General features: G+C 37.0%; 2 protein-coding genes across 3 annotated transcripts; both read right to left on the reverse strand.

The window, feature by feature from the left end:
- Positions 1–1,321: 1,321 nt before the first annotated feature.
- LOC128228619 (uncharacterized) lies at positions 1,322–15,573 on the reverse strand. Of its 2 annotated transcripts, XM_052940030.1 has the most exons (18): positions 15,456–15,573; positions 12,419–12,519; positions 12,255–12,283; positions 11,634–12,093; positions 9,865–9,974; positions 9,242–9,328; positions 8,475–8,597; positions 8,164–8,298; positions 7,188–7,265; positions 6,804–6,925; positions 6,469–6,555; positions 5,554–5,643; positions 3,840–3,932; positions 3,425–3,635; positions 3,080–3,226; positions 2,872–2,948; positions 2,029–2,099; positions 1,322–1,558 (listed from the first exon to the last, which is right to left on the reverse strand). In XM_052940030.1, exons 1-18 carry the CDS (start codon positions 15,528–15,530, stop codon positions 1,399–1,401), a joined length of 2,256 nt encoding a protein of 751 aa, XP_052795990.1. In that variant the 5' UTR covers positions 15,531–15,573; the 3' UTR covers positions 1,322–1,398. The 2 variants fall into 2 exon arrangements, with proteins under 2 accessions (XP_052795990.1, XP_052795991.1); XM_052940031.1 differs by lacking the exons at positions 9,865–9,974; positions 11,634–12,093.
- Positions 15,574–20,295: 4,722 nt separating this feature from the next.
- Positions 20,296–27,092, reverse strand: LOC128226250 (cylicin-2-like). The gene is made up of 2 exons (XM_052936134.1): positions 27,028–27,092; positions 20,296–20,992 (listed from the first exon to the last, which is right to left on the reverse strand). The coding sequence occupies exons 1-2, from the start codon at positions 27,090–27,092 to the stop codon at positions 20,296–20,298; spliced, it is 762 nt and encodes a 253-aa protein (XP_052792094.1).
- Between the last annotated feature and the right edge of the window lie 387 nt (positions 27,093–27,479).

Consider the following 27,479-nt stretch of genomic DNA (forward strand, 5'->3'; position numbering starts at 1 on the left):
AAAAAGGAAAATAAATAACAATGCAAATTCCATAGGGAATCAAAATTTTCATTGTTTTTGTATTTTTAGCTATCTTTTGACTCAGGCTTTGTTTCACATAGATGGTAATGTTAAAGTTGAACATTCATTTGAACTAATTAAGCCGTTGATGACTGAGTTTCAGTCTCACATATGATGTAATATCATTTTAAAGTGACTAAAGGTGGTATTTTTAATTTTCCTCCTTTACACGCTATGTTAGATTTTGTGACTTTTATGATTGAGAGTGTTGTCATTTGAGACACTGTATCTTTTTGACAAAGCGAGATATGTATACCAAGTTTTCACAGCATGTGTACGAGGTAATGGTCTTTTCATGAAACTAATTTGTAATTAGGCTTACATCACAGGGAAAGGAATATTAGAAGATTACTTAGGTGGCCGGTTAGGAATTTTGTTTAGTGTACATTCTACACCTACAACTTTTGTAATTAGAAAACCCTCATCCGAGCCTGCACGAATCTTTTATTGTAAGGTTGTTGTTTGGGTCGCAAATTCATTAATGTTGGTTTTCGCCTTGAAAATGAGCCAAGTGGCGTGGTGATAATGCCAAAAGATAGTTTTCTCTCACCCCATCTTGCGCATTTTCGCATTTTCGCCCTGCCACTTTTACAATTAAATATTTTCTCCTCTTGACTCAAATTTGCCTTCCGGTTGGCATGTGCATATCTAAACTGGTTCACACATATATAATTACATGTACAAGTGTTTAACATTTCATTTCTGTGCGGTTATGGTTCCTCGCTAAAAGTACATGCATTCACAGGTTTGAAGAGAGCGGTTATCGAACTGCGTTGATACTGCTCATGTCTACCGGAAGGCGAGAATGAGCACATGAAGGTAGGACGTGTTTTCGTCTTATCGTGACGAAAATGCGAGAATGTGAAAATGGGCCAACTGGGTAAAAAAAATGCGCGATTATTATATTTTCGCCCTCACGCGTGGCGCAATTTTTTCTCATTTCCGTCCCTCGACTGTGCGCATTGTTAGTGAAATAATGAGTATTCTACCAGCATGACAGGGCTTGAAATAGGCCGAAGTCCAGCTACTCCCTTGCGGCCGTTCCAATTGAAATCTTAGTCGCAAGTTGTATTTTTCTTACTAGTGTCACATTTTCTAATAATGTTTGTGTGAATAAAACTATAGCCACTGGTTTCATCTGTTACATTCAAAACAATTATAAGAGTTTTGAAGCCGGGTATCAACATGACTTAGCTCGATTTAATTAGTTAAGTAAATATAAAAAAATACTCTTTTTAATACTTTTTATTTTTTATTCAAATATATAATAAAAATATATTGTGCAGAAGAACATCAATATGCACATATATATATAAGTCCAAGATGACTGAAATTGGCCTATTTGTTAACATTGGCATTTTTGTTTTTGTTCTTATTTTTTCGCGGCGTTGGGGTAACGTTTTTTTGGCCCCCACCGACGGAAAAGTTTGTCGTCTGCTCATTGGCTTCAGTGGTCGAGCCCAACCTGCTTCCCCCAGACGCGCTTATGCCGCTGTTGCTGAAGTTCATGAAGTTATATATTGAGCCTGTCACAATACTATACTTAGTTATTATAAAAATACACCCAATAGCCTTTAACGATTATATTATTTTTTTCATTCACATATTTACTTACTTATAAAAATTGACTTAATCGGTCGAAACATCAGTCCAGTTTCTGTAAAACTAAATTTATTTTTGCATGAGTTCCAGAATGCACAGAAAGGCAATTTAATTAATTTTGTGGATAAAAATGTGAAAAATAAAGAACACGATCTGATAAACACGCAAGATGAGATAGCTCGCACCTCACTTGTATCATTCACACTTCGGTTCTATTAAATACATTTGAAGTTGTTTATAAATACGTTGAGGTGCTGAGTTATACCACCTGACCAACACTTGTACATGTGTTGAACGTCGAAAAAAGAATATATCATAATCAAAGTGTAGGCATGCCAACGGTGCGAGATACAGGCCGAGACTTACCAGAATTCAATTTCGTATTTCCCGTTCTCGCCATAGCTGTAGTCCCCTCTCTTTCCGTCGTCCCATCGAACCTGCACATGGATAATACATGTACTCTGCATCTCGAACATGTTTCTACTCAAAAATACTTACTTGTAAATAATAATAATAATAATAATAATAATAATAATAATAATAATAATAATAATAATAATAATCATAATAATAATAATAATAATAATACTAAGAAGAAGAAGAAGAAGAATAAGAAGAAGAAGAAGAAGAAGAAGAAGAAGAAGAAGAAGAAGAAGAAGAAGAAGAAGAAGAAGAAGAAAAAGAAGAAGAAGAAGAAGAAGAAGAAGAAAAACAACAACAACAACAACAACAACAACAACAACAACAACAACAACAACAACAACAACAACAACAACAAGAAGAAGAAGAAGAAGAAGAAGAAGAAGAAGAAGAAGAAGAAGAAGAAGAAGAAGAAGAAGAAGAAGAAGAAGAAGAAGAAGAAGAAGAAGAACAAGAACACGAACACGAACACGAAGAACACGAAGAAGAAGAAGAAGAAGAAGAAGAAGAAGAAGAAGAAGAAGAAGAAGAAGAAGAAGAAGAAGAAGAAAAAGAAGAAGAAGAAGAAGAAGAAGAAGAAGAAGAAGAAGAAGAAGAAGAAGAAGAAGAAGAAGAAGAAGATTAAGAAGAAGAAGAAGAACAACAACAACAAGAAAAACAAGAACAAGAAGAAGAACAAGAACAAGAACAAGAATACGAACAAGAACAAGAAGAAGAAGAAGAAGAAGAAGAGGAAGAAGAAAAAGAAGAAAAAGAAATTGGCATAAGTGTGTGTACAATTTCATTTACCAGCGCCTTAGGTGGATCCATTTTGACGACAACGCCGCGGTCCCACACATTCTTGCCCGTTAATCTCCCGTCTTTGCCTAAAATAACAGTGTTAAATTTGTAAGGAAAATATCAATGTGCAACACATGTATCTAGTCAGGAAACGGACAAAATGTGTGATCTACGGTAATGCATACTGTCCCGGAAATGTTGGAGAGAAATAACCTACCAGGTTTGACGAGGCAGCCGACCGCGACCTTCTTCCCAGGCGGAGGAACGCGAGGCTCGTCCACGATAAGAAGGTCGTATTTTCCATTACCGTAGCTATATACATTCGTGTCTTCATCCGCGTCCCACTCAACCCATACTTGCATGTCTGTACGAAAACACGTTTAAGAAGATTCTGGCCTTGTGAATTTACTAGTTTCAACTCATTTTATAAACACCATTTGGCCAAGAAAGCAAGTATCATGCCAAATCGTAACCTCTATTTAATATTTCTATTATACTGAACTCTTACTGCATACTTATCGACGAATCATGCTTATAAAACTTATGTCGAGGACGACTTTACCATTATGACATTTTCCTATTACGGTTCCTGGTCCATAGCTGTCCTGTGGCGAATATCCCCAGTCAGGCCCGCGGCGCACGCGCGTCCCCACCGCCGGAAGTAACTTGCTGTCTGTGTCCGTATACATGTCCGGTGGTCCCGACCGGCCCCCAAAGCGGATGACCTTCATGAGACGATTCTGCGCGTCTTCTTTTATCTCTTTCAAATCTTCCTATGAGTAGAAGAAGTGTACATTTTCATGACGCCAAAGTATGCTTGCACGTTGGATATTCCTCCTTAAACTGACACGGGAGTAGAACATGTCAGTGTGTATGAATAAGCAAAAGCAGATGCAATAAATGTTTTCCAAAATCGTTCGTTTACTGAGATGAAACAGCATTGCGTTTTATGCTATGTTCTCGCTTGGAGTTTGTACCTTGTCTTCCTCGGAGAGGGATGGGTCTTGTGGCAGCATCTCCGATATCAGCCCTGGGCCGCCAAGACCTAGAGGATCCATGTGCGTTGTATGCTGACATGACAGAAGATATTATGCACAATTATTTTATATTTAAAGGTGGTAAATCAAGCACGGAAGCGAATAAATGCCAATTGGAAAGAACTCGAAATTAAGTAAAGTATAGTTCTTATCTTGGTTGAAATCTTGCGTCGACTTAATTACTCAAAAAATTACTTACCAATTTATGCTGCGTTTATATGACCATATTTGAACCCATGTACCAATTTACCACTTGGACAAATATGTGCATAGTAATGCAAATACCCGCCATATCTGGAGATTGGGTATTTTTTCCTCGTGGGTAGTTTATGCCATATAAACGCAACAACTAATTTGTCCATGGCGGTGGGGATATCAAAGTTTTGCAGGGCTTAGCAGCACATTTTCGACAACTTAAAATGTTATACTAAATGAATTGTTATGACATCTATAAAAGCCTATTTATAATATGACAGACTTGTCCAATTCTTGGGCAACTGTAACTTAAATAAACTGAAATGTTTTATACAGTGTTTGTGTCTGATTCAACTGTTTCATATCCACGTTTGGCTTTATGTTCTGTTTTGTTTCCCCGACGACAACATATTGAGTGCTAAACATTCAAAAAGCAATAAATCTAAAACAAGCACATTTCATTGTAATCAATTTTAAGTACACAATTAAGTCTTCTTACAGTTAAACCAACATTAACACGTAGTTTTAAAGTTTTCTGACACATTCTTAAATGGAAACATTTTATATTAGTTTCCCCAAATAATTCAGCTTACAACAAAAGCCTTTAGCATATTCGTGGATGGGGGTCTCACCCCGGCCCGGGATCCTTAACCCCTTAAAGATGTCCATAACGAGTTAAAGCATAATCAATCTATATATAACATATCATTATGATTTTTCTGCTGTTAGCATTCACACAGAGGTGGGGACGTCACGCGAGACGTCGAGAGTAGGTAACGTTCTTGACATTTCAGGCAAGTAAATTTGATGACAATATGGAAGGAGTAAAATGCATAAAATACACCAAAATACACCGGTTATTTCTAACGTTTGCAAAACATATCATGGACGTTGCATCCCATCCCTACGAAATCAAATGTAAATGAAAAGCCTTTATATTCGGTTTCGTAAGGGAGGGTACACATTTTAAGTTGCGCACCTCTACGCCCCTCTAACGCCAGGTCCTGGTAGTATTTAATACAGATAGGCAATCATTTGTCAGCATTAATTGATTTAACATTTTGTTTAATGTATTTTTTAACAACAAAATATTGCCATTTTCTCATCTGCCATTTCAACGCGTCCAAAACAAACCTCGCTCGATACGTATCGTGATATAAAGTTTATTTGACAATATTTGTTACCCGGTGTTATATAATAAACGCAGCATTTGAAGAAAGTCAACATTTCGAAATGTCGACACACCTGCATCAGTTGTTTTTCAATTTGTACTAAAACGCTCCGTAAACAAGGTTCGAAGCCATGAATAAAATGAATGTTTTTGACATTCGGTAGTTACATCGTCACGTCTATTACATCCACTAACGGAATATTTGATTAATGATTTCGCTATATTTAAAGAATACTATCTAGTATCAACCTTTAAAAATACTATATCTTATTAAACTTTATCACTCACACATAGGAGTAGATGTCGCGCGAGACGTCGAGCGTACGTGACATCCTTGACCCTTCCCTCAGCCACAGTGCTCATCAGCTCGATGAACTCCTAGAAGAAGAGAAAGCAATCAGTACACGAGGACGTACAAACGCCGGGCAGTTCGAGTTTATTTTACTTATAGTTGTAAACTAAACATCATATACCATTAGTTTCTTCTTGCTGCAGGCTCCAGATTCACTACCACTAAAATACTACAGGAATAACTTTAGAACAAACTCGACTTACTTTGCAACTATCAGTTATCATCCTAGCCGGATACAATATCTTATATGTTTTACTCTGTAAGAATCGGATGTTCTCATGTATGGAAGGACAGAGGGGTCAAAATTATAATCCGAGTGTTGATAACTTTATCACCTTGTTTGTTTATTTCATTTTATTTAATGCATTTTCCAAATTCCAAATCGCCTGATTTTCCCTCTGCCCTTCCATACTCATGAATATATTGATACAAATTCTTTGTCAATAATTTAAAATAGTTTTAGAAAAAGAAATGTACTTGACCAGGAGTTATTACTATAATTTGTTTTTTATTAAAATACCAAGCACAGCAAAACTAGGTTTATAGCACGTATTAGGAAATAAATTAAAAACATATGATAACAGAAAACAGAAAAATAAATAACCAAAATCATTATATATACAATATTTAAGTTAGCTACTCAATGAAGTAAATACTTGAGAATGGCCGAGAATCTTTGGCCTGGCATCAGAGGTACTTTTATTTGGAGAAACACGACACCTTTGAAACACAATTTTGAACACGATTTTAATCAGAAGTATTTTCATTGGCAATACAGTTAAAATGAAAATTCGTTCAATTAGTCTATGGCAGTTGATTATTTTGTTTAATATTGCCCTTCACCGCCATACCCTGTCACAGTCTCCCACGGGAATACAGAATATCTCAATATTCTTCTGGCTGAACTCCTCCATCAACTTCAGAATGCCTGTCTTCGTCTGAAAAAAACCACAACACGTATACATATTGAAGGCTTAGCTTCAACAAACATATGACGCAGACTTTCTTCTAAGGGCTGTATAAAATAACAATTAACCATGCACTTTCTTCCTTTACCCCATAACAACTAACTTGGACTAACATGCACCAGCGTCGACCTTGAAATACACATGCTAACAGTGGAATATCATCTTCCGTATGAAGTTCTGACTTATTTAAGAGAGCATGCACTAAACATCAACCCTACCGCGTCCATGTCGTTGTAGGGTATATCCGGACCGCCGATAAGCGACGTCTCCGTCGGCCAGCCGTCTGTCACCAGAATCATCTTCGTGTTCACCATAAAACCGTTTATCATCATCAGTTGTTCTACAAATGAAAACACAACCATTACTCTTCCTCAATACCAAAGTGTTTTTAACACGTTAAACTAAGATCTCTCATGAGTTGAATTTTGAAATACTATGGAAGGTATTTATACTATCTGATAGATAAGTACAGGTCTTCTGACGTGAAGTGTTCTGAAACGTTTCTAAATATATATATATGCATATGTAATTGTACGTTGAACGTTTACGTTCAAAGCGCTAGGCATATAATTCTTTACTAGGTCATCAGTTGTTATTCTTACGTCTAGTTGACCATGCCGCCGCCAAAGCATACAAGAGTCCACCAAACAGAGGGCTGGGTCCACCGAGTTTCAGATCATCTGAGGACGAGAAATGGTTGCTAATGAGTTCAATGGTGAAGTGGGATAGTAGCTCAATTCATATACAAAACAACAGGGGCATGGCGAAACATCTCCCGGCAACTTGGGCCGCCGCCCGACAAATTCAACAAATAGTAACTCGTCTCCTTCCTAAGGCGATACTGCGCAAAAAACTCTTCAGCAGCCATGTTAGTTGCACAGCTTCTAAAATAGAGACTCAGCCTTCGAGACTCAAGCTCAGACTTAGGACTCACAACATTTAACGATACCATTTTTAGAGCCCTGAGTCCTAAGTCCACATTAATGACTATAAAATATATCTACAGCAGAATATTTCTACATATAGCTATAGCTGTATTTTACAGCTGTTGTATTTCAAAGTTTAGCTATAGCTGTAAAATACAAGGCCAATATTTGAGACTTAGACTCAGAAATGCTTCTTTTTGTAATTATAAAATAAATGTGGATCTTTCTCTGATTATATTTCAACAACAGTAAATCATGGCATATTTAGTATATGCCGCATTTATCAACAATAATCCTCTTACTTACATGAAAATAAAACAAATGGGGTTTAGAGTTGGTGAAAACGGACCCGGCTGTAACTATAACTTTGGCACCAAAAACAACTACAGTTGTATATTTACAACATACAGTATATAAATATACAGTGTTATCATATAGCCGCACTTTCAACTATACAATACAGCTGAAGCTATATTTGTCTTACATATTTTGAAAGTCCACTTATGAGCCACTTGGTACCCCATACCTGTTGACAATATTGGTGGTATAGTCCTCTCTCCAGTTACAACTCTAACTTAACTGATAACAGAGTACAACTGCAAGAAGTATGCTTTATTCATCGTCGTTAACTGTAGAAAGAAATCGCACGTACCAAGGATATTTCTGACTTTGTTGTAGTCGCTGGTGTAGAGCGTCTGGATCTTGGTCTCGTGACCGAAGGTTACCAAGGCAACGTTCTGCATCTCCAGTCCACGTGACGCGTACTCCCGTCTGCACTCCTCCAGACCTGAGAAAAGAACGCTGACAATTGCATAGAGCTCGTCACCTGACCTTACTGTATGGGCCGTGCAGTGTAAGGTTTTAATTTTTCGATTGTTGTGTGACTGTTTATATGTTTTTTCTTTTAATATTGTCAATGTTTAAATGTTGTTTTAAAGAAGGTGTGAGCATAAAAAAACCCACCTGCCAAGTAGTTGCAGACGAATGTCCGCGCCTGCGCCCAAGCGTTTCCGGTGGCCATGCTCTCGGATATGTCGAGGCAGATGACGGCCTTCACACCCTCCAGATCTTTCATCTTAAACCGCGCTGAATAGTGAAAAATCAGAACGTTAACTGAAATATTTATTAAAATAGCATATTTTTGCACTGTGCAAAGGAAGTGTAGGTGTTTTCGATTGTCAGTGTATATAATGTAAAGGAATACTGTAGTTTACAATAATTTGACGACAAACGTCTTCATTATAATCAGAATGCTCGATCGGTAGTCAGACCACTACCGTTACACTTTTAATAAAATTTACAAACAAGAAAATCAATGGGAGTTATCTACTGGTGATGATCAACCTCCCAAAAAGGTTTAAGAACAGTAGGTCCAATCAAACTCTTGTAATCTATCGGACAATGTTTGGTCAATCGACGACCGACTGACCGACGGACAGAAGGACCGACATATGCAAAGCAATATACCCCCGCTTTTTCGAAGAGAAGCATACATATGCACCTGCTCAATAGGATGGAGACCTACGTACGGACGGACTACATGATGTCTAAGGCAAAACAAGATCTATGAAAAAGAATATTTTCTTGTAAACCCCCTTTTTAGAAAAAACTTAGCCGTCTTATTTGAAAAATGTGAAGAATGGGGATCCTTGCTATGTTTTCTTTGAAAACGTGTGCAAAATATGATCTGGGTAAACTATTTAGTCCTACAAGGAATCACTATAGATAACCTTCATCCAATGCTGTCTGTGTAACGGACCTCCAGCCCTGCTCTCCCAAAAGCATGGAATCCTTCCGCGTCTGACGGACCACCTCCACTGAAAACACACATGTCGGCCATAAAGATACGTCTAAAGACCTGCACAAGTTTACCTTCAATAATGTTCTTGCCTGCCAACCACATGGTCTGGTGGACCGCTTAAACTGAAAATACATATGTCCGCCATAAAGATACGTCCATTGACATGCACTAACCTTATTCAGCTCATTGCCTGCCACGTGGTTCGAGCTCAATAAGTGGAGAATATGAGCCCAAGATTCCAATTCCGGACTTAGTCTTTGAAGGGCATGGTGGCTCACATTGGAATAATCGAGGTATTATCTCTCAATAGACTATCATCTACAATCATGCGTTACACCATAAACATACGCACGTTACTAGAACATACAGAAAACAGATGAACAAGCCATAAACATTATCAGTATCTGCCAGCTATGGCGCTGCATAACTCATACGGTTACAAGTAACAAGTCGGCGCTGAATATATAATACAAAAGACAGTTAACTTTATGCACGTTATCAGTATTATTGAGTGTATTCCTGAAATTCCTGAGATAAATTGTAACGGTCAACCTTGCAATCCTTCGGCTCCCTCATCCTTCTTCGTATCCTCAGTGGTCTCCTTTGCAGGCGGGACTGGTTTCAAGGGGAAATTTGGGTTACTGATCAGTTTGTCACCAGAACTGTCAAAACAATACACATCAGATAAGAGCGAATATAGTACTAGAATAATTATAATTACAGCTTTTGATATTAAAGTCCATACCACACGAGGGCCATTAAAATATGTAGACACTGTACATACACCATTCATAGACGCAATGATTATATTTGAACATATCAAAGAAATATTTTTTTTTAAATGAGCTCTATTTCATTTAGGTACCTTGTTTTATTTTAAGTAGTAACATGTTAAAACATGTGAGGTAGAACAAGACGGCGCAACCAAAATGACGACAGATGACGTTGTGTTCATACATGCAAAAATTCAGCGTTAAAATAAATGAAGATATTTCATTTTTAAAAAAACCTTATTGAAACAGAGTAAAATATGTCTTAATATTATAACCATTGAACAGTTACGTACAACATGTAATTCATTTCTTAAGAAAATGAGTTTGCAAGAAAGGCATAGCAAGCTGAGATAACGTCATATTTATTAATTTGCACTTGGGCAATCGTTTTGCAGCATAAAAATAGAGGAAACTTTATATGATAGCTTCAAATTTTAACATTAAACGAGTATACAATTTGTGTGTAAAATCATAGCACATTCCAGAAACTGCTGAATTTTTGGCAAATGCAAAACAAAATGTAATTTATCAATATTTCGGCGTTATTCAATTCTACCACTCACTTCGGTAATAGAAGCTTGATTCTCATAAAGTGTGTTCAATATTCTTACATTTTACCAATAATACAAAAGTGCATTGGTAACATTATCTAGATGTAGACTTTTATTCCTGAAACATTTATAAAAAAAAAGCTAAACGAATTTTGTCTTGCAGTTTATTTAGACGATAGTTTATATACACATCAAATATTAGGAATATACATCTTAACCTTGAAATGTTTAAAAGCAAGACTAAGCATTTTAAACTCGACTATTCGATGATTGTGGAAAGCTATACTACTCACCCTGGCGTCGGGGTCGGCCAAAGCGTCAGCGTCATAAATTGGTTCAGGTTTTGCATATAAGCATTTTTAAGTCGTTTTCTCAGAACAGTTTTCATGTATTGCATTAACACTTTACATATGTGTTCCCAACTATCCAACCTGCTTAATTATTCAACTAAGATAACACCTTTTGAACATAATGCATATTATGACCCTTTATTTTTTAACTAGAAAATCCGGTTAAGGTTTTGCATGTCAGCACACATAAATTAATATCTCAGCAACTATGTGATGAATTGCATTACAACTTTGTATAAAGTTGTTCAACCTTATCAATTAATAAAGTAAGATACCTCTATCTTTCATATAATATTTCGCCCCTTTAATTTCTGGTTAGGGTTTTGCAGGTAAGCACATATACTGTAAGTCAATTACTCACCAGTTACTTGATGTATTGTATTGGAATTTTATACAATAAAGTAGAATACTTTTATCTTGCATACAATGCAAAGTATTGCCCTTTATTATTCGAGTTAGAAATTATGGTTAAAGTTTTGCATGTAAGCACACATAAGTCAATATCACAGCAACAATTAAAAGGTTCTCAACCATCCAACGTAATTAATTAATCAAGTTAGATAACTTTATTTTCTCTGTGGCATCTCTTGTTTCAATGGCCCTCGTATTAACATAATCCCTGACAAATCTTTTCTGTGTCCACCTACCTCAGCTTAGCAGGCTGTGTGTGTTTTAAAACAGGGTTTATAGCTGACTTCGTTCCTTTCCTCGAAGTAGTTCCCGAAGTGTTATCGTCTGAGGTCATTGATGTTCCAGGGTCAGTGTTTCTTTTTGTGTTCACTTTATCTGGCTTATCATTTAGTGTTGCTTTAGGGCCTTCCTCGTTGAGTTCAACCTCCATGTGTAACGGCTCCGATTTTTCGGCACTGTTTGTATAATAGGTGTTTGCAACATTCTTTTTGGATACAGTGTCCGTTTTATTGTCTGTCTGTCCTGACTTCTTCTGCAGTTTGGAATCATCCGTCTGTACAGCTAGCAGTGTTTGCTGCATCTCCTCCATCCGGGCTCTCATCTCGTTGATCTGATTTTGAAGGTCATTCTGGGTGTCCACGAGACTGGTATGGTGACTTTGGAGTTCGTCTACTCGTGTTGAAACAGTTCTGATTTCTTGTGAATTAAAATATTTGACTTGAAATCAAATGATGGTAATTATTTCTTCTTGTTCCTTGGAACAGCATAGTCATAACTATTTTGTCTTTATCCAATTAAAAGTAAATTAGTAAAATATATTACTTTAAATTTACGTAGTAAATAAACAATGTCATTACCAGTCTGTGTTTCTTGTATTTTTTCTTTGCTGAAAAAAGAGAGAAATAGTTTGATAGCATGATTTCAATGAAGACAATACATCCAATGGCCATATACTTTATATGTATATTTAGAAGAATATGGTATGAAAATGGATATTGTTTCGACCTTAAGCTGAACGTACCAATTACATCCATGTCCGGAGTCTCGGAGCTGGTTGAGTCTCTTCAGCACAAACTCGCTGGTCGTCTGTATCTGTTTGAGGTCCGAACTTATCGCTTCAACCTATTTCGTATTAGAATGATGAAATCCAGTTTGACAATTATGTATACTAGTATAGACGTCGCACAAGCCATCCCGGCACAACGACGTGACGTAACAGCTAACCCGGCACATTGACGAAACGCTAACCCTGGACACCGAAGAAGAGTTAAAGGTAACCCGGCACATCACGTCAATGCTTACCCGGCACATCATGTTAATGCTAGCTCGTAAAAATCCGTTAAAGCTAACACGGTACATTCAGTTACAGCTAACACGGCAAATTATGTTAAAGCTAACCCGACACATTCCGTTTAAGCTAGCCGGGCACATCGACGAAATATTACAGCTAACCCGGTTTAGCGACGAACGTTAAATGCTAACCGGGCACATTAAGTTTAAGCTTACCCAGCACATCGACGAAACGTAGAAGCTAACCCGGCTCATCCCGTTAAAGCTAACCCGGCTTAGCAACGAAACGGAAAAGCTAACCCGGCACATCGACGAAACGTTAAAACTAACCAGGCTCATCGACGCAACGTTACAGCTAACCTGGCTTAGCGACGATGCGTAAAAATTAAACGGGTGTATTACGTTTTAGCTAACCCGGTACATCGACAACACGTAAAAGCTAACCTAGCACGTCCCGTTAAAGCAAACCCGGCTCAGCGATGAATCGTTTAGGCTAATCTGGCACATAACGTTTAAGCTAACACAGCACATCTACGCACCATTAAAGGTAACCGAGCAAATAACGTACTGCTAACCTGGCACATCGACGAAACGTTAAAGCTAACCAGGCACATCGACGAAGCGTTAAAGCTAACCTGGCACGTTAAAGCTAACCTGGCAAATCGACGAAACGTTAAAGCTTACCTTGCACATCGAAGGAACGTTAAAGCTAACCGGGCACATCGAAGAAACGTTAAAGCTAACCCAGCACATCGACGAAAAATTTAAAGCTTACCCGACACATCCCGTTTAAGTTAACCCGGCACATCGACGAACCGTTAAAGTTAACCTGGCACATCGACGAAAGGTTAAAGCTTACCTGGCACATGGACGAAACATTAAAGCTAACCGGGCTCATCGAAGAAGCGTTAAAGCTCACCCAGCACAATGATGAAAAATTAAAGCTAACCCGGCACACCCCGTTTAAGTTGATCCGGCACATTGACGAACTGTTAAAGCTAACACGGCACATCGACTAGACGTTAAAGCTAACCGAGCAAATCACGTTTATGCTAACCCGGCACATCGACGAAACGTTTATGCTAACCCGGCACATCGACGAAACGTTTCTGCTAACCCGGCACATCGACGAAACGTTTCTGCTAACCCGGCACATCGGTTAAGCGCTAAAAGCGATGTTCCAAACCATACCAAATGTTGTACAACAGAATTGAAATAAGATTTCGGTAATACTGTTCCGTAAACAGTAACATTAACGGTTTGAGCACATATTTGATGCAACAAAAGTTTGTTTTATTCTGCGTTATAACCTAGTCGGTTTAATACTCACACGACAATGTAACCATAGCGGTTTTGGTACTTTTGTGTTTTCAAAGTAAATAAAACCATTAAATTCTTGTACATTGAATATTGTGTACAGTGAAAAAAGTATAAGATTTCGTCAGGGCAATGAGGTTTTTTTTTTTGGACATGTTTACCGTATATAGAATCTATATAATGAAAAAAAGTAAAACTTTTAGAATTGTATTAAAATGTCATATTATTACTTTTGAAATAAATTCAAAGGACTGAAGGGCCATCATTTAGTTTCCAAGCTACGTGAGGATCACCTATACTATGACTTTCTTCCAAAAGCTATTTTACACTTCACAATCTAAGACCATTCCGCTTTTACGAGTGTATTGTGATTATAGCTGTTCTTCTGCACTAAATCATTATAATGAATTGGACCTGCATGGATACATGTGATAGCTTGATTTATTTATCGACACTTTAACAAAAGTCTGTAAATAGTTTCATTGTCAATGGAGTGTTAAGGAAAACATACAAACGATGTCATTGTCTTTATTACGACTAATGTCCCATTTTTAAATGGTTCGATGCTTCTTTAACATGGCCATTGTGAGTATGAACAACTGCTATCCTACCTTTTCCTCATTTAATTTACTTCCTTTTCCACCAAATCCTTTGTTTGAGTATTATGTACGTTTACATCTTTTAGATCAATGTTCAATTTTTACCGTCAATAGTGAAAAGTACTAAATGAAAAACACGGAAATGAAAAATAATTGAATATTGGCACACAATCAAAATATGATTGATGCGGAAAATTTAATGTATTCCGATTAATTAGTTAATTTTTGATACTTATTAAGATATAGAATAAACAAAACCGAGATATCATAAATGCATTGTAGGTGCATTTACATTTTGCCGTGTCAGCTTACGCGTCGTAAAATTCTCATTCAAAAGTTCTCAACATTTATCTATCAACTATCTTCGTCCGTCGGTTCACCCGTCTGTCCATGGTACGACTGATTTATGTCACTACAGAACGAATTCAAATGCTAGTTTGAAATTAATCATAATCTGCCGAGAAACCAAAGATGAAGCATGTTACAAACACCATAATATGATATTTAAATTTAGAATATCAGCAAAACGAATAATGCGTGTGACTTTCAGCATAATTTGAATTATGAATGTCCCCAGTTTTTGCTGTATGTTTAGTTTCTTTTTAGCAACATGGTGGCAAATAAAAACAATGCGCTCTGAATATTTTATTTTTTTTAGTAGAAATGTAGGTGTTTTCTTACTAGCAATGTAGACTTGATTTGACTATTACTGATTATATATAATTATAAAATAACGCAATTACATAACACTGAGATACAGGCTACGAACATGTGTTTTGTATTTCATTAAACACATTAAATAAAGTTAAATTTTTAAAGAACTGCAGTTAAAGATCCTTCAAAATTGCTAACCTGTATCTCCATTATTTCCAGTTGAAATCGAAAATGGTATTCGCTGTAAACAAACAATTGTTTATTTCTGCACATTGTCTAACGTGGTATGAAAAACTTCCTCAACCAGTCATTGTATTTATAAAGCGAAACAATTTCGAGGAAAACAAACCAAGAGCATTGTTTAATACTAAACAAGCAATATACAGTAACTTGAATTACAGTTTGCCCAATCAAATCACTGTATACTGTATGTCGTTTAAAATTTGAAATGTATCGCTCGCTTGTGAAATATTCCATTCAATTCAAACTATTACGAAAACTAATACTCATTTTAGATGTCGCTTTATATCAAACGCCCATACGGAAAGTGTTTTTTCTTAATTTTAGAAATAATATGATTTTGTACTGTTTTATTTAAAAAAGGACACTTCCGGAATGTACAATGTACCAGTAATTGATGAGTCCCTTAAATATATACTCTCTTTATAAGCATCAGCAAACACTTTATATATTCAATATATAAATTTTTCTTAATTTTAGAAATAATATGATTTTGTACTGTTTTATTTAAAAAAGGACACTTCCGGAATGTACAATGTACCAGTAATTGATGAGTCCCTTAAATATATACTCTCTTTATAAGCATCAGCAAACACTTTATATATTCAATATATCTAAATGTAAAAACAAATAATTTAAACTATACTTTAGGAACAAAGTACCATTTACTACCACGCTCACCGAAATCAGTATATTGCATACTTTATGTACATATCAAATAATCAAAAATATACCTCCTAAAATATAAACATTAACCCTATATTTGTTCGGAAAAGCATACAATTATACCCCTACACCTTTTATAAATAGAATCCAGTGGGTACGCCTCTGAGCATGCATCTTTTTATTTTAAGCTACTGGTTGATTGCTGCCCTTTCGTTTTATAGTATTTTCGACGCGAAATGCAACAATGCAAATATGCGCCAAGTGGCTGAGAAAAATGTCAACTAGTGAAACACGCACGCATGCGCGAGTGCGGGTGTGTGTGTTTGTTTTGCTAATCGCGTTCTGTTAAAAAATGTGTGGTAGAATATCAATTCATACAAGTAACCATTAAAGTGAAAAAGACAATATTGGTGATCTACAACAATGCACCATAAACCGCACATGTTGGAAGGAAACAACCTACCAAATTTGACGAGACAGCCAACCACGGCCTTCTCGATCTCGCGTCTGGTTGTGCAGATTTTGGTGTTTTTTTTTGGTTGTTTGGTCGTTTTGGGTGTTCACGAGACTTGACCTTAGAGTTCGTCTACCCGTTTTGACACATTTCCGATTTTTGATGATTAAAAAACCTTACTTAGGGAACTCGAATGGTGGTTAGTATATCTTGTTATTCTTTTAAACAATAAGAAAATAACAATTTTGTTTTAATACTGATAAAGGAAAAGGTTATATATAACTGCTATTATACACTTAAATATTTAAAAAAAAATATTTACAGTTAAAGAAATCAATAACATAACGAGTATGTGTTTCTTGAAGTATTTCTTTGTTGAAAAAAATAAGAAATAATTGACAGCATGATTTCAAGTGGGACCATTCTTAAGATACATACCATACATCCGATGGCAATATACTAAATGTGTATATTAAGAAAATGGGATAACAATGAATGTTTTTGCGACTTTAAGCTGTTTGTATCAGTTACAACCATAGCAGGAATCTCGAGCTGGTTGTGCTGTTCGTCTATATCTGCTTCAGGTCCGAATGAATCGCTTCAACCAAGTGTGAAACAAAAACATTTATGAAAACCAGGTTGCTTAATTACAGTTAATGATTGTTGTGGCGCGAGTTAACCCGGCACATCTACGTAATGTAAAAGCTAACCCAGCACATCAACGTAACGTTACAGCTAACCCAGCACATTGACGAAACGTTAATGCTTACCCGACTCATCGACGTAACGTTAATGCTTACCCGGCACATCGACGAAACGTTGATGCTTACCCTGCACATAGACAAAACCTTAACTCTTATCTGGCACATCTACGTAACGTTAAAGCTTACCCGATAGATCGACGTAACGTTAATTCTGAACCGACATGTCGACGAAACGTTCATGCTTACCCGGCACATTGAAGAAACGTTAATGCTTACCCGGCACATCGACGAAACGTTGATGCTTACCCTGCACATCGACAAAACCTTAATGCTTAGCTGGCACATTTACGTAACGTTAAAGCTTAACCGGTAGATCGACGTAACGTTAATTCTTAACCGACACGTCGACGAAACGTTAATGCTTACACGACTCATCGACGTAACGTTAATGCTTACCCGACACATCGACGTAACGTTAATGCTTACCCGGCACATCGACGAAACGTTGATGCTTACCCTGCACATCGACAAAACTCTTATCTGGCACATCCACGTAACGTTAAAGCATACCCGGTAGATCGATGTAACGTTAATTCTTAACCGACACGTCGACGAAACGTTAATGCTTACCCGGCACATTGAAGAAAAGTTAATGCTTACCCGGCACATCGACGAAACGTTGATGCTTACCCTGCACATAGACAAAACTCTTATCTGGCACATCTACGTAACGTTAAAGCTTACCCGTTAGATCGACATAACGTTAAATCTTAACCGACACGTCGACGAGACGTTAATGCTTACCCGGCACATTGACGAAACGTTAATGCTTACCCGGCACATCGACGAAACGTTGATGCTTACCCTGCACATCGACAAAACCTTAATGCTTAGCTGGCACATCTACGTAACGTCAAAGCTTAACCGGTAGATCGACGTAACGTTAATTCTTAAACGACACGTCGACGAAACGTTAATGCTTACCCAGCACATAGACGGAACGTTAATGCTTACCTGGCACATCGACAAAACGTTAATGCTTACCCGGCACATCGACGTAACGTTAAAGCTTACCCGGAAGATCGACGTAACGTTAAGTATGCTAACCCGGCACATCGACGAAACGTTAGTACTTACCGGCACATCGACGTAACGTTAAAGCTTACCCGGCACATCGACGTAACGTTAATGCTTACCTGGCACATCAACGAAACGTTAATGCTTACCCCGTACATTGACTAAACGTTAAAGCTTACCCGGCACATCGACGAAACGTTAATGCTTACCCAGCACATCGACGAAACGTTAATGCTTACCCGGCACATCGACGTAACGTTAAAGCTTACCGGGAAGATCGACGTAACGTTAATTATGCTTACTCGGCACATCAACGAACCGTTAGTGCTTACCCGGTACATCGAGGTAACGTTAAAGGTTACCCGACAGATCGACGTAATGTTAATACTTACCCGGCACATCGACGAAATGTTAATGCTTACCCGGCACATCTACGAAACGTTAAAGCTAACCCAGCACATCGACGAAACGTTAAACACGATGTACACCGAATGCTGAACAGCATTAATACAATGAGACTTCGACAAATACTATTCAGCAAATATTTACATCTAAATAAACGTTAATCATAGGCTTGTAAATCTTATATAGTGTGTACCATACGGTTAACACTTGATGCTAATCAAGTTTGTTTTATACTTAATGGCCAAAATTCTATTTTGTCCAATGAGAGCAATATCCATACATTTATTTCAGCAAGTCTGCAGTCAGCTGGTTATTGATTTAAATAATGTGAAGCGGTAGATATATAAACAGATATAAACAGTGGCTGCGACGCATCGAACCATTTTATTAAGTACATCCTACAACCTTTAGCCATTACTTAATAAATACGAAGTATATTTTTCCAGACTTCTTTTCTAAAGCTATTTTACATGACCGTATCCAAACTGAATGTTTAGAGACCGTTACGCTTTAACGAGTTTGTACGGAGGTTTCGTGTACATGTATTGAGATGATAGCTGTTTTTGCACTAAATTATTTAAATGAATAAGAATACTTTTACCGTCAATACTGAAAAGTACTAAATTAAAAACACGGAAATGAAAAAATAATGAAATATTGGCACACAATCAAAATATGATTGATGCGGAAAATTTAATGTATTCCGATTAATTAATTGGTTAATTTTCGATTCTTATTAAGATATATGGTAAACAAAAACCAGATATTATAAATACGTTGTATGTGCATTTTACATTTTACCGGGTCAGCTTGTGCGTCGTAAAATTTACATTCAAAAGTTTTCCACATTTATCTATCAACTATCTTCGTCCGTCCGTTCGCCCGTCTGTCCATGGTACCAATGATTTATGTCACTACAGAACAAATTCAAATGCTAACCATTATCTGCCGTGAAACCAATGATGATGCATGTTAAAACACCATAATATGATATTTAAATTTAGAATTTCAGCAAAACGAAAGTTGCGTGTGACTTTCAGCATACGAAGTATTTTGGTTTATGAATGTCCCCAGTGTTTGCTGTATGTTTGGTTTCTTTCTAAAAACATAGAAGGCAAATAAAAATGTGCTCTCGTTCATTTCTGCGTTATTATGATTATGTGAATAATGTATTGTTATGAACATAGAAACGAAACCATTTTCTTTATAACGACTGAGGTCTTATTCTAAATGATTACAGGTTGCTTTAGTAAGGCCATTGTGAGGATAACAAACTTGTAACTGGATTGTATACTCAAACTCAGCTGAGAAAAATTTCCATCAGTTTATCGTAACTGTTGTCATCCAGTTCATCGTTATAATTGCCACTCATTTCACCACTACACTTGCCACACATCTCAATGCGACACTTGTATTTTATTTCACTGCTACGATTGCTTCTATGCCACTGCTTCACTTTTCGTCCAGTTCACCGCTGCACTTGTCACCTAGTTTACCGTTTGTCATCCAGTTCACTGCTACGTGTGTCATCCAGTTCACCGCTACGTTTGTCATCCAGTTTATCGCTACGTTTGTCACCCAGTTTACCGCTACGTTTGTCATCCAGTTTATCGCTACGTTTGTCACCCAGTTTACCGCTACGTTTGTCGTCCAGTTTACCGCTACGTTTGTCACCCAGTTCACCGCTACGTTTGTCATCCAGTTTATCGCTACGTTTGACATCCAGTTCACAGCTACGTTTGTCACCCTGTTTACCGTTACGTTTGTCACCCAGTTTACCGCTACGTTTGTCACCCTGTTTTACGCTACGTTTGCCACCCAGTTTAACGTTACATTTGTCACCAAGTTCACAGCTACGTGTGTCGTCCAATTCCCCGCTACGTTTGTCCCCCCATTTATTGCTACATTTGTCATCCAGTTTATCGCTACGTTTGTCATCCAGTTTATCGCTACGTTTGTCACCCAGTTTAACGCTACATTTGTCACCCAGTTTACCGCTACGTGTGTCGTCCAGTTCACCGCTACATTTGTCATCCACTTTATCGCTACGTGTGTCACCCAGTTTATCGCTACGTTTGTCATCCGGTTTATCGCTACGTTTGTCACCCAGTTTATCGCTACTTTTGTCATCCAGTTTATCGCTACGTTTGTCATCCAGTTTATCGCTACGTTTGTCACCCAGTTTAACGCTACGTTTGTACCCAGTTTACCGCTACGGCACCATCTTCAACTTTCTATGTTACTTTATTCAGAAGCCAGAATTGCTCAGTATGTAGAGCCTTGTGTAAGATCATGCACTTCAGTCAGATTGCAGAAGATTTTATCAATATGAAATCGTGATGAATAATTATTAGAAACGTAAATATAAGTATAACTACGACAGCATTCCTTTAATATGATATTCTTATACAAGTATTGAGTTTAAAAACAATCGTCTGACGGCGAGGTATTGATGTCTAAACGTTGGATCACTTAAAAAGCCGATAAGGTTCCATGAAATTACTTAGGGAATTATTTATGGAAATTGTTGAACCTACAAGACTTGCCAACATTAGGAAAAAATCACTTCTTGACATTTTAATCATGAAACAAAGCCCAGCGGTTATTCGTGTCTGGTCGAATACAAACTATTATTTCGTGAACCATGACAATGTACAGTGTTGTGTTTAATGTGGTATGAGGAACTTCCTCATTAAGTCATTGTATTAATAACGCGAATTAATTTCAAGGAAAGCATACTACGGGAAATCATGCTTGAATTATTTCAGATGTCTGATATATCTGCCGTCCACTAGAATCGGGATATTTCTTCGCGATGTTCTGGAACCATTCCGTGTCCTTCCTTAACACTTCTGGAAACCTTCTCGGCACTTCGGGCCAAATCGGGATCGAAAAACTCCTGCATCTAAGTTTTTTAGGGTTTAATTCGGGACGGCTTTGGAATCTTCTGAAAACCGTCGGGAACCATTCGCGACGTTCGGGAACCCATTGCCATTAAATCGGCATCTTCGGAAAACTTCTGCGAGGCTTTGTAATATTTAAGCCATCCCGAGCGGTCCCTGAAGGAAGCTGAATTGAAACCGAAAGCTCACCGAAGACGACGAGTGGAAGAGTTTTGTTTCGCATATACACGCGGAAGCTATGCAGATCATGTAACGCTATGCCGATCATCATGCCGAATCGTTGCTGAAGACGCCGATTGTCAGCAGAAGAGATGCCGAGCAGGAGCCGTATTTCCCGAACTATATAAGAGCGACAGCAAAAGCGATGCTGTCAGTTTGCCGATAGTTTTCGAATTGACAGCATGTGTGAATTGAACACTTAAAAAAATATAGTCATGGTGCGAGACAAGGGCAAGCTACCTAAAAAAGATTTGGCGTGAAATATACTAGACAGCCAGCCCCTTAACAGAGCAAAATGAGAATAGATCTAGCACAAATTGTATCGAAAATAATGTTGCGTTATACGGTCACGTCAACTCGCTAGGAACCGATATTAAATCTGATAAAATTATTACCGATACCGATAACAACGTAAGCACCATAATAAGCCAAAAATGCTGTCAACTAAATTGCACGAGTGTGTTGGGCGGTAGTCATAATTCGCAGTGTATTAATACAAATATGGAAACAAATGGAAACACATATACTCCAGCAGCCTCTTCTCAAGGTGACACTGTGTTCATGTTTGATAAGAAGGGTGTTCGGTGTGCACACTTAAACGTATGTCATTTGCTTCCGAAACTTGAGGAAATTAAATACCACCTTTGTCAATCGTATTCGCCAAATATATTAGGTTTATGTGAAACTTTTTTACACGCAGATATCAATGACAATATGCTGCAAGTTAAGAATTACACGTTTGAAAGGAAAGACCGAGAACATAAAAAGGGAGGGGGTATTCTTGTTTACGTGAACAATAATATACAGTACCGTAGACGTCTAGATCTCGAGGTAAATGACATTGAATCGATTTGGCTTGAAATTAATGGTCTATATTGCAAATCGTTCTTAATCAATTTCATTTATCGACCTCCGAACTCCCAACAAAAATGGATTGACTTATATGATAAGCAGTTAGAAATAGCTGATAGTTCTAATTTTGGGTTTCATTTAATTGGAGATTTTAATATCAATTATTCGCCGGAAAGTGGCAAATATAACAACACTAAATGGGCAGATCTTACCACGAAGTATGGCTTGGAACAATTAATCAAATCACCAACAAGAATTTCAAAAAATAACTCTACTATAATAGATCATTTATATACGAATATGAGTAATCATGTAACTGAATGGTGTGTGTCTCACTTATCACTAAGTGACCACTTTCCCGTTTGTTTCACACATTCTATTACAGACAAATTACCAAAATTGGCCCCTAATAGCCATACAGTTATACAATATAGATCTTTTAAGAAATTTGAAAAAGAAGCTTTTCAGGCAGAATTGATGTTTTCAGGACTGGATGAAATAGACTCATTGTCAAATTCCAATGATGCACTGAAAAGATTTTATGAAATTCTAAATGGCATTTTATCTAAACATGCCCCAGTCAAAGATAAACGTGTGAAACGCGAGAATCAGCCTGATTGGTTTACTGAGGAAATTATATCTATAATAAATCACAGGGATAAATGCCGAAAAACTGGCAACATAGACCAGTATAAAATACTTAGAAATAAAGTAACTTCTATGATAAAGAAAAGTAAAAAGAATTTTTTCAACAATGCAATAAAAGACAATAAAAATCCGACATATTTATGGAAAAATCTAAAAGATATTTCACATTTGAATCAATCAACTGTGACAGCATTACCTCATAAAATGACATTTAATGAATTTCCGGTTGAAGATCCGTCAAATATTGTAAACGAATTAAACAGTCATTTTGTAAGCATTTCAAACATTATAAATAAAACAAAGTTTTTGAATACAAATTTTAGAAACTTAAAACATATTCTAGATACAAAACTAGGTACAAATAGGTTTGAGATTAAACATATTACCCCTTATGAAGTCCATACTATTATTGATAAATTAAATGTTGGAAAGGCCACAGGCATAGATGGAGTAGGCCCCAAAATTTTGAAGCAATGTGGTGATACTATTACACCTTGTATAGCATCAATTATCAACAGTAGTATAGCGCATGGAGTTTTCCCTGATAAACTGAAAGAAGCACGAGTAATACCAATTTTCAAGTCGGGCAACAAAGAGGACCCCAATAATTACCGCCCCATTTCAATACTCCCAACTATATCAAAAATCTTTGAAAGGCATATAGCGACACAGGTACAGTTGTACTTTGAGAAAACCGATGTCATACACAAAACACAATCTGGATTTAGAAAACACCATTCATGTAACACTGCTCTAATAAGACTTATAGATACTTGGCTTAAAGATGTTGACAGTGGTAAACTAGTTGGTGCGATATTTTTGGATTTGAGAAAAGCTTTCGATTTAGTTGATCATGAAATTCTTCTTTATAAATTGAAACTGTATCATTTTTCTGAAATAGCATTGAATTTGTTTAAATCATATCTTGAAAATAGAAACCAAATTGTAAAGATTGGCAAAATTAAATCGCAAAAACTCACTGTTACATCTGGGGTACCCCAGGGTTCCATACTGGGACCCTTGCTTTTTATTTTATACATAAATGATATTGCAGTTATGCATCCAGCATTAAATATAGATCTATATGCAGATGACTCAACACTTTATGAATCTGGATATCAGTTGACGGATATTCAAAATAAATTACAACATCATTTAAATTATGTTAATAAGTGGTGTCAACTAAATAATATGTCATTGCATCCTTCCAAGACTAAATGCATGTTAATAGGGTCTGCAAATAAATTAAAAAACACTGGGAATCTTGAACTTTGTATTAATGATGTTCAAATAGTTAATGTTGTTGTGCAAAAGTTATTAGGGTTGTATATAGATAATACACTAAATTGGCATGTGCAAATCGATTATGTTTGTAAAAATCTGAATAAGAAAATTGCACTTCTAAAAAATATAATATATTTCCTCACACCTGATACAAAACGAATGTTTTACAATGCATATATTCTGCCAAATTTTGATTACGGCTGCTTGGTCTGGGGCAAGGGAACCAATTCATATGTGAATAAAATAAATAACTTACAAAAACGAATTGCAAAAATCATACTTGGTAAATCTAAACGAGATTCATCAACAAATCTATTTAAAGAACTAAAATGGCTAAACTTCTCGGATAGATGTAAATACCACGCAGCAGTATTAGTTTACAAGACGTTGAATAGCATGGCTCCATCATATATGTCAGAATTAGTAACAGTTTCAGACAATAATGTATATATGCTAAGATCAATGGCACACAAAGATATTGTTTTACAAACTAGACCTCGTACTAATTATATGAAAGCATCGTTTACATATTACAGCAGAATTGTTTGGAATAATATACCTTTGGAAATACGAGAATCAAAAAACTTTAATACGTATAAAATAAAGGTCAAACAGTACCTCATAGGAAACTTGTGATTATACAAATTGTGATGTTTTATTCATAATTATATTTAACTGAGAGTATCTGTCTAATATTGATTCAACATCATCATCATGTCATCATATGCATCATTATCGTCAGCATCAACAGCATACTTATAATCATCATCATCATCGTCATCGTTGTTAGCATCGTCTTCATGTTTGTCTTATGATTATTTGCCATATTTTCATTCTGTTTCAGAGGGCCATATCGAAAATAAGATTCTGTAGTTTTGTACATGATCTTAATATGTCACCTTCTTAAAATAAAGATATTATTATTATTATTATTATTATTAACTCTCAAGTTCGGATGAAGGCATAAACCCCTATCTGCCGGCCCAAGCTGAGAAGAAAAAAAAAACTATGAAAAGGTATCGAAGGGAAGCCCCCAGCACATTCCACTCTTCTTCGGCTGTTAAAGGCAGCAATGACAAGAGCAAGCCGAATCAGAACTTAAAAGAGACTGAAGTGCAAGGTGAATGCCTCTAACATCCATGGTGTCCCACTAGCAACTGATAACAAAAAAGTAGTTCGGCATGGTTTATATACACCGACTCCCAACTCCGCAACATTTCAGCATTCTATCGCCAACGATTAGGCAACTCTTCATCATGTTCTGCAATGTTACCGCAACCTTTCCGCACGATCGGGAAACATTTGGGGGCCAATTCCGGAACTGTCGGCATTCTTCCGCGTCGCATTCTGCTACTTCGGATAGGTTTCGGCGTTTAAACCGCAACCTTTCGTATGCCACTCCGTAGCACTCCGAAAACATGCCGAACGGGTCCGATGGCAAAGCTTCGCCCATTTATTGATTAATGACACCGAAAGGTTCCCAAACTAGCAAAATTTATCGGCAACCCTTCTGCAAATCATCGGGGCTGTAATGGACGGCAGCTATTACAGATTTGTAATAACATGGTTGTGTACTGTTATATTTTAAAATGGACACATAATGTGGGCCTAACTTCCGGTCTGTTCAACGTACCTGTATTTGATGACTACCTAACATATTCATTATATATAAGTAAAAACAAAATCATTTTAAAGTATATTTTTGGATTAAAAATCCCAACTTACCACCCATAAAATATGTCAAACATTTTAACACCGAAATAGGGAAGGAAAATCTCTTTTATTCCAAGCTGTTCTAGTTTTGGTCGCAAATTCCTTTGTGTATACTAGTTTTTTCCACGAAAATGAGCCAAGTCCCGTGGTGAAAATGAGAAATATTAATGCGGCCATCTGGCGTATTTTCGCATCGTCGCATTTTCACCATGCCATGTAACGCCGCATAAACGTGTTTTTTTCGTTTATGCGGTGATTTTCAACGCATAAAAGGATTTTTTTATGTGGCAAAAAGGCACACTTTCGCCGCAGAAAAAGCAATTAAAACACATACTAGTACAATAGTGGTTGATAAAGTTTCATCAAGATCGGTCTTAGTTTTTTGTGTCCACTTAACTAAGCTTTGAACTAGACTTTTAGAGACGTAAATTCTGACAAAGATTCAGTAAGATCGGTTTATATGTGAACCAAACCAATTGATCTTTCTGCGGAAACGTTTGAAATGACGTTTAACCCGACTAAAGGCTGGAATAAATGTTACGACAAAGCACAACACCGTCATATGGGACAATCAGAAAACTGAATCGTCGTAAGACGTAACATACATTCTCGCCTTATTGTCAGACTGACGAGCATGTTCCCTTGACACTTGGATGCGCACTTTCAACATATTCGTGAAGTAAGCGGCCTAGCGGCCTAGCGGCGTGAAGTTAGCGGCCTAGCGGCTTTAAGTTAGCGGCCTAGCGGCCTGGCGGCCTATCGGCGTGAAGTTGGCGGCCTAGCGGCCTAAAATTGAATCCTATTTCAAAGCATGTATACATGCATTTTCTCCTAAAACAATGACATTTTAACTGTTTTTATGCACAAATTAACACATTGAAGCTATTATCATCATTTTTTTTAAAAAACGTCGATAAAGCAGTCAGCTATTTCAAAGCATTAAACATGCCTGTTCTTCTAAAACAATGATATATTTACTGTTTTTATGCCCAAATTATCACTCTTAAGCAACTATCTTCTTTTTTTTTCCAAAATAGTCGATCAAGCAGTTCAGCGG

This window comes from Mya arenaria, chromosome 3 (genome assembly GCF_026914265.1).
Source record: "Mya arenaria isolate MELC-2E11 chromosome 3, ASM2691426v1".
NCBI lineage: Eukaryota > Metazoa > Mollusca > Bivalvia > Myida > Myidae > Mya > Mya arenaria.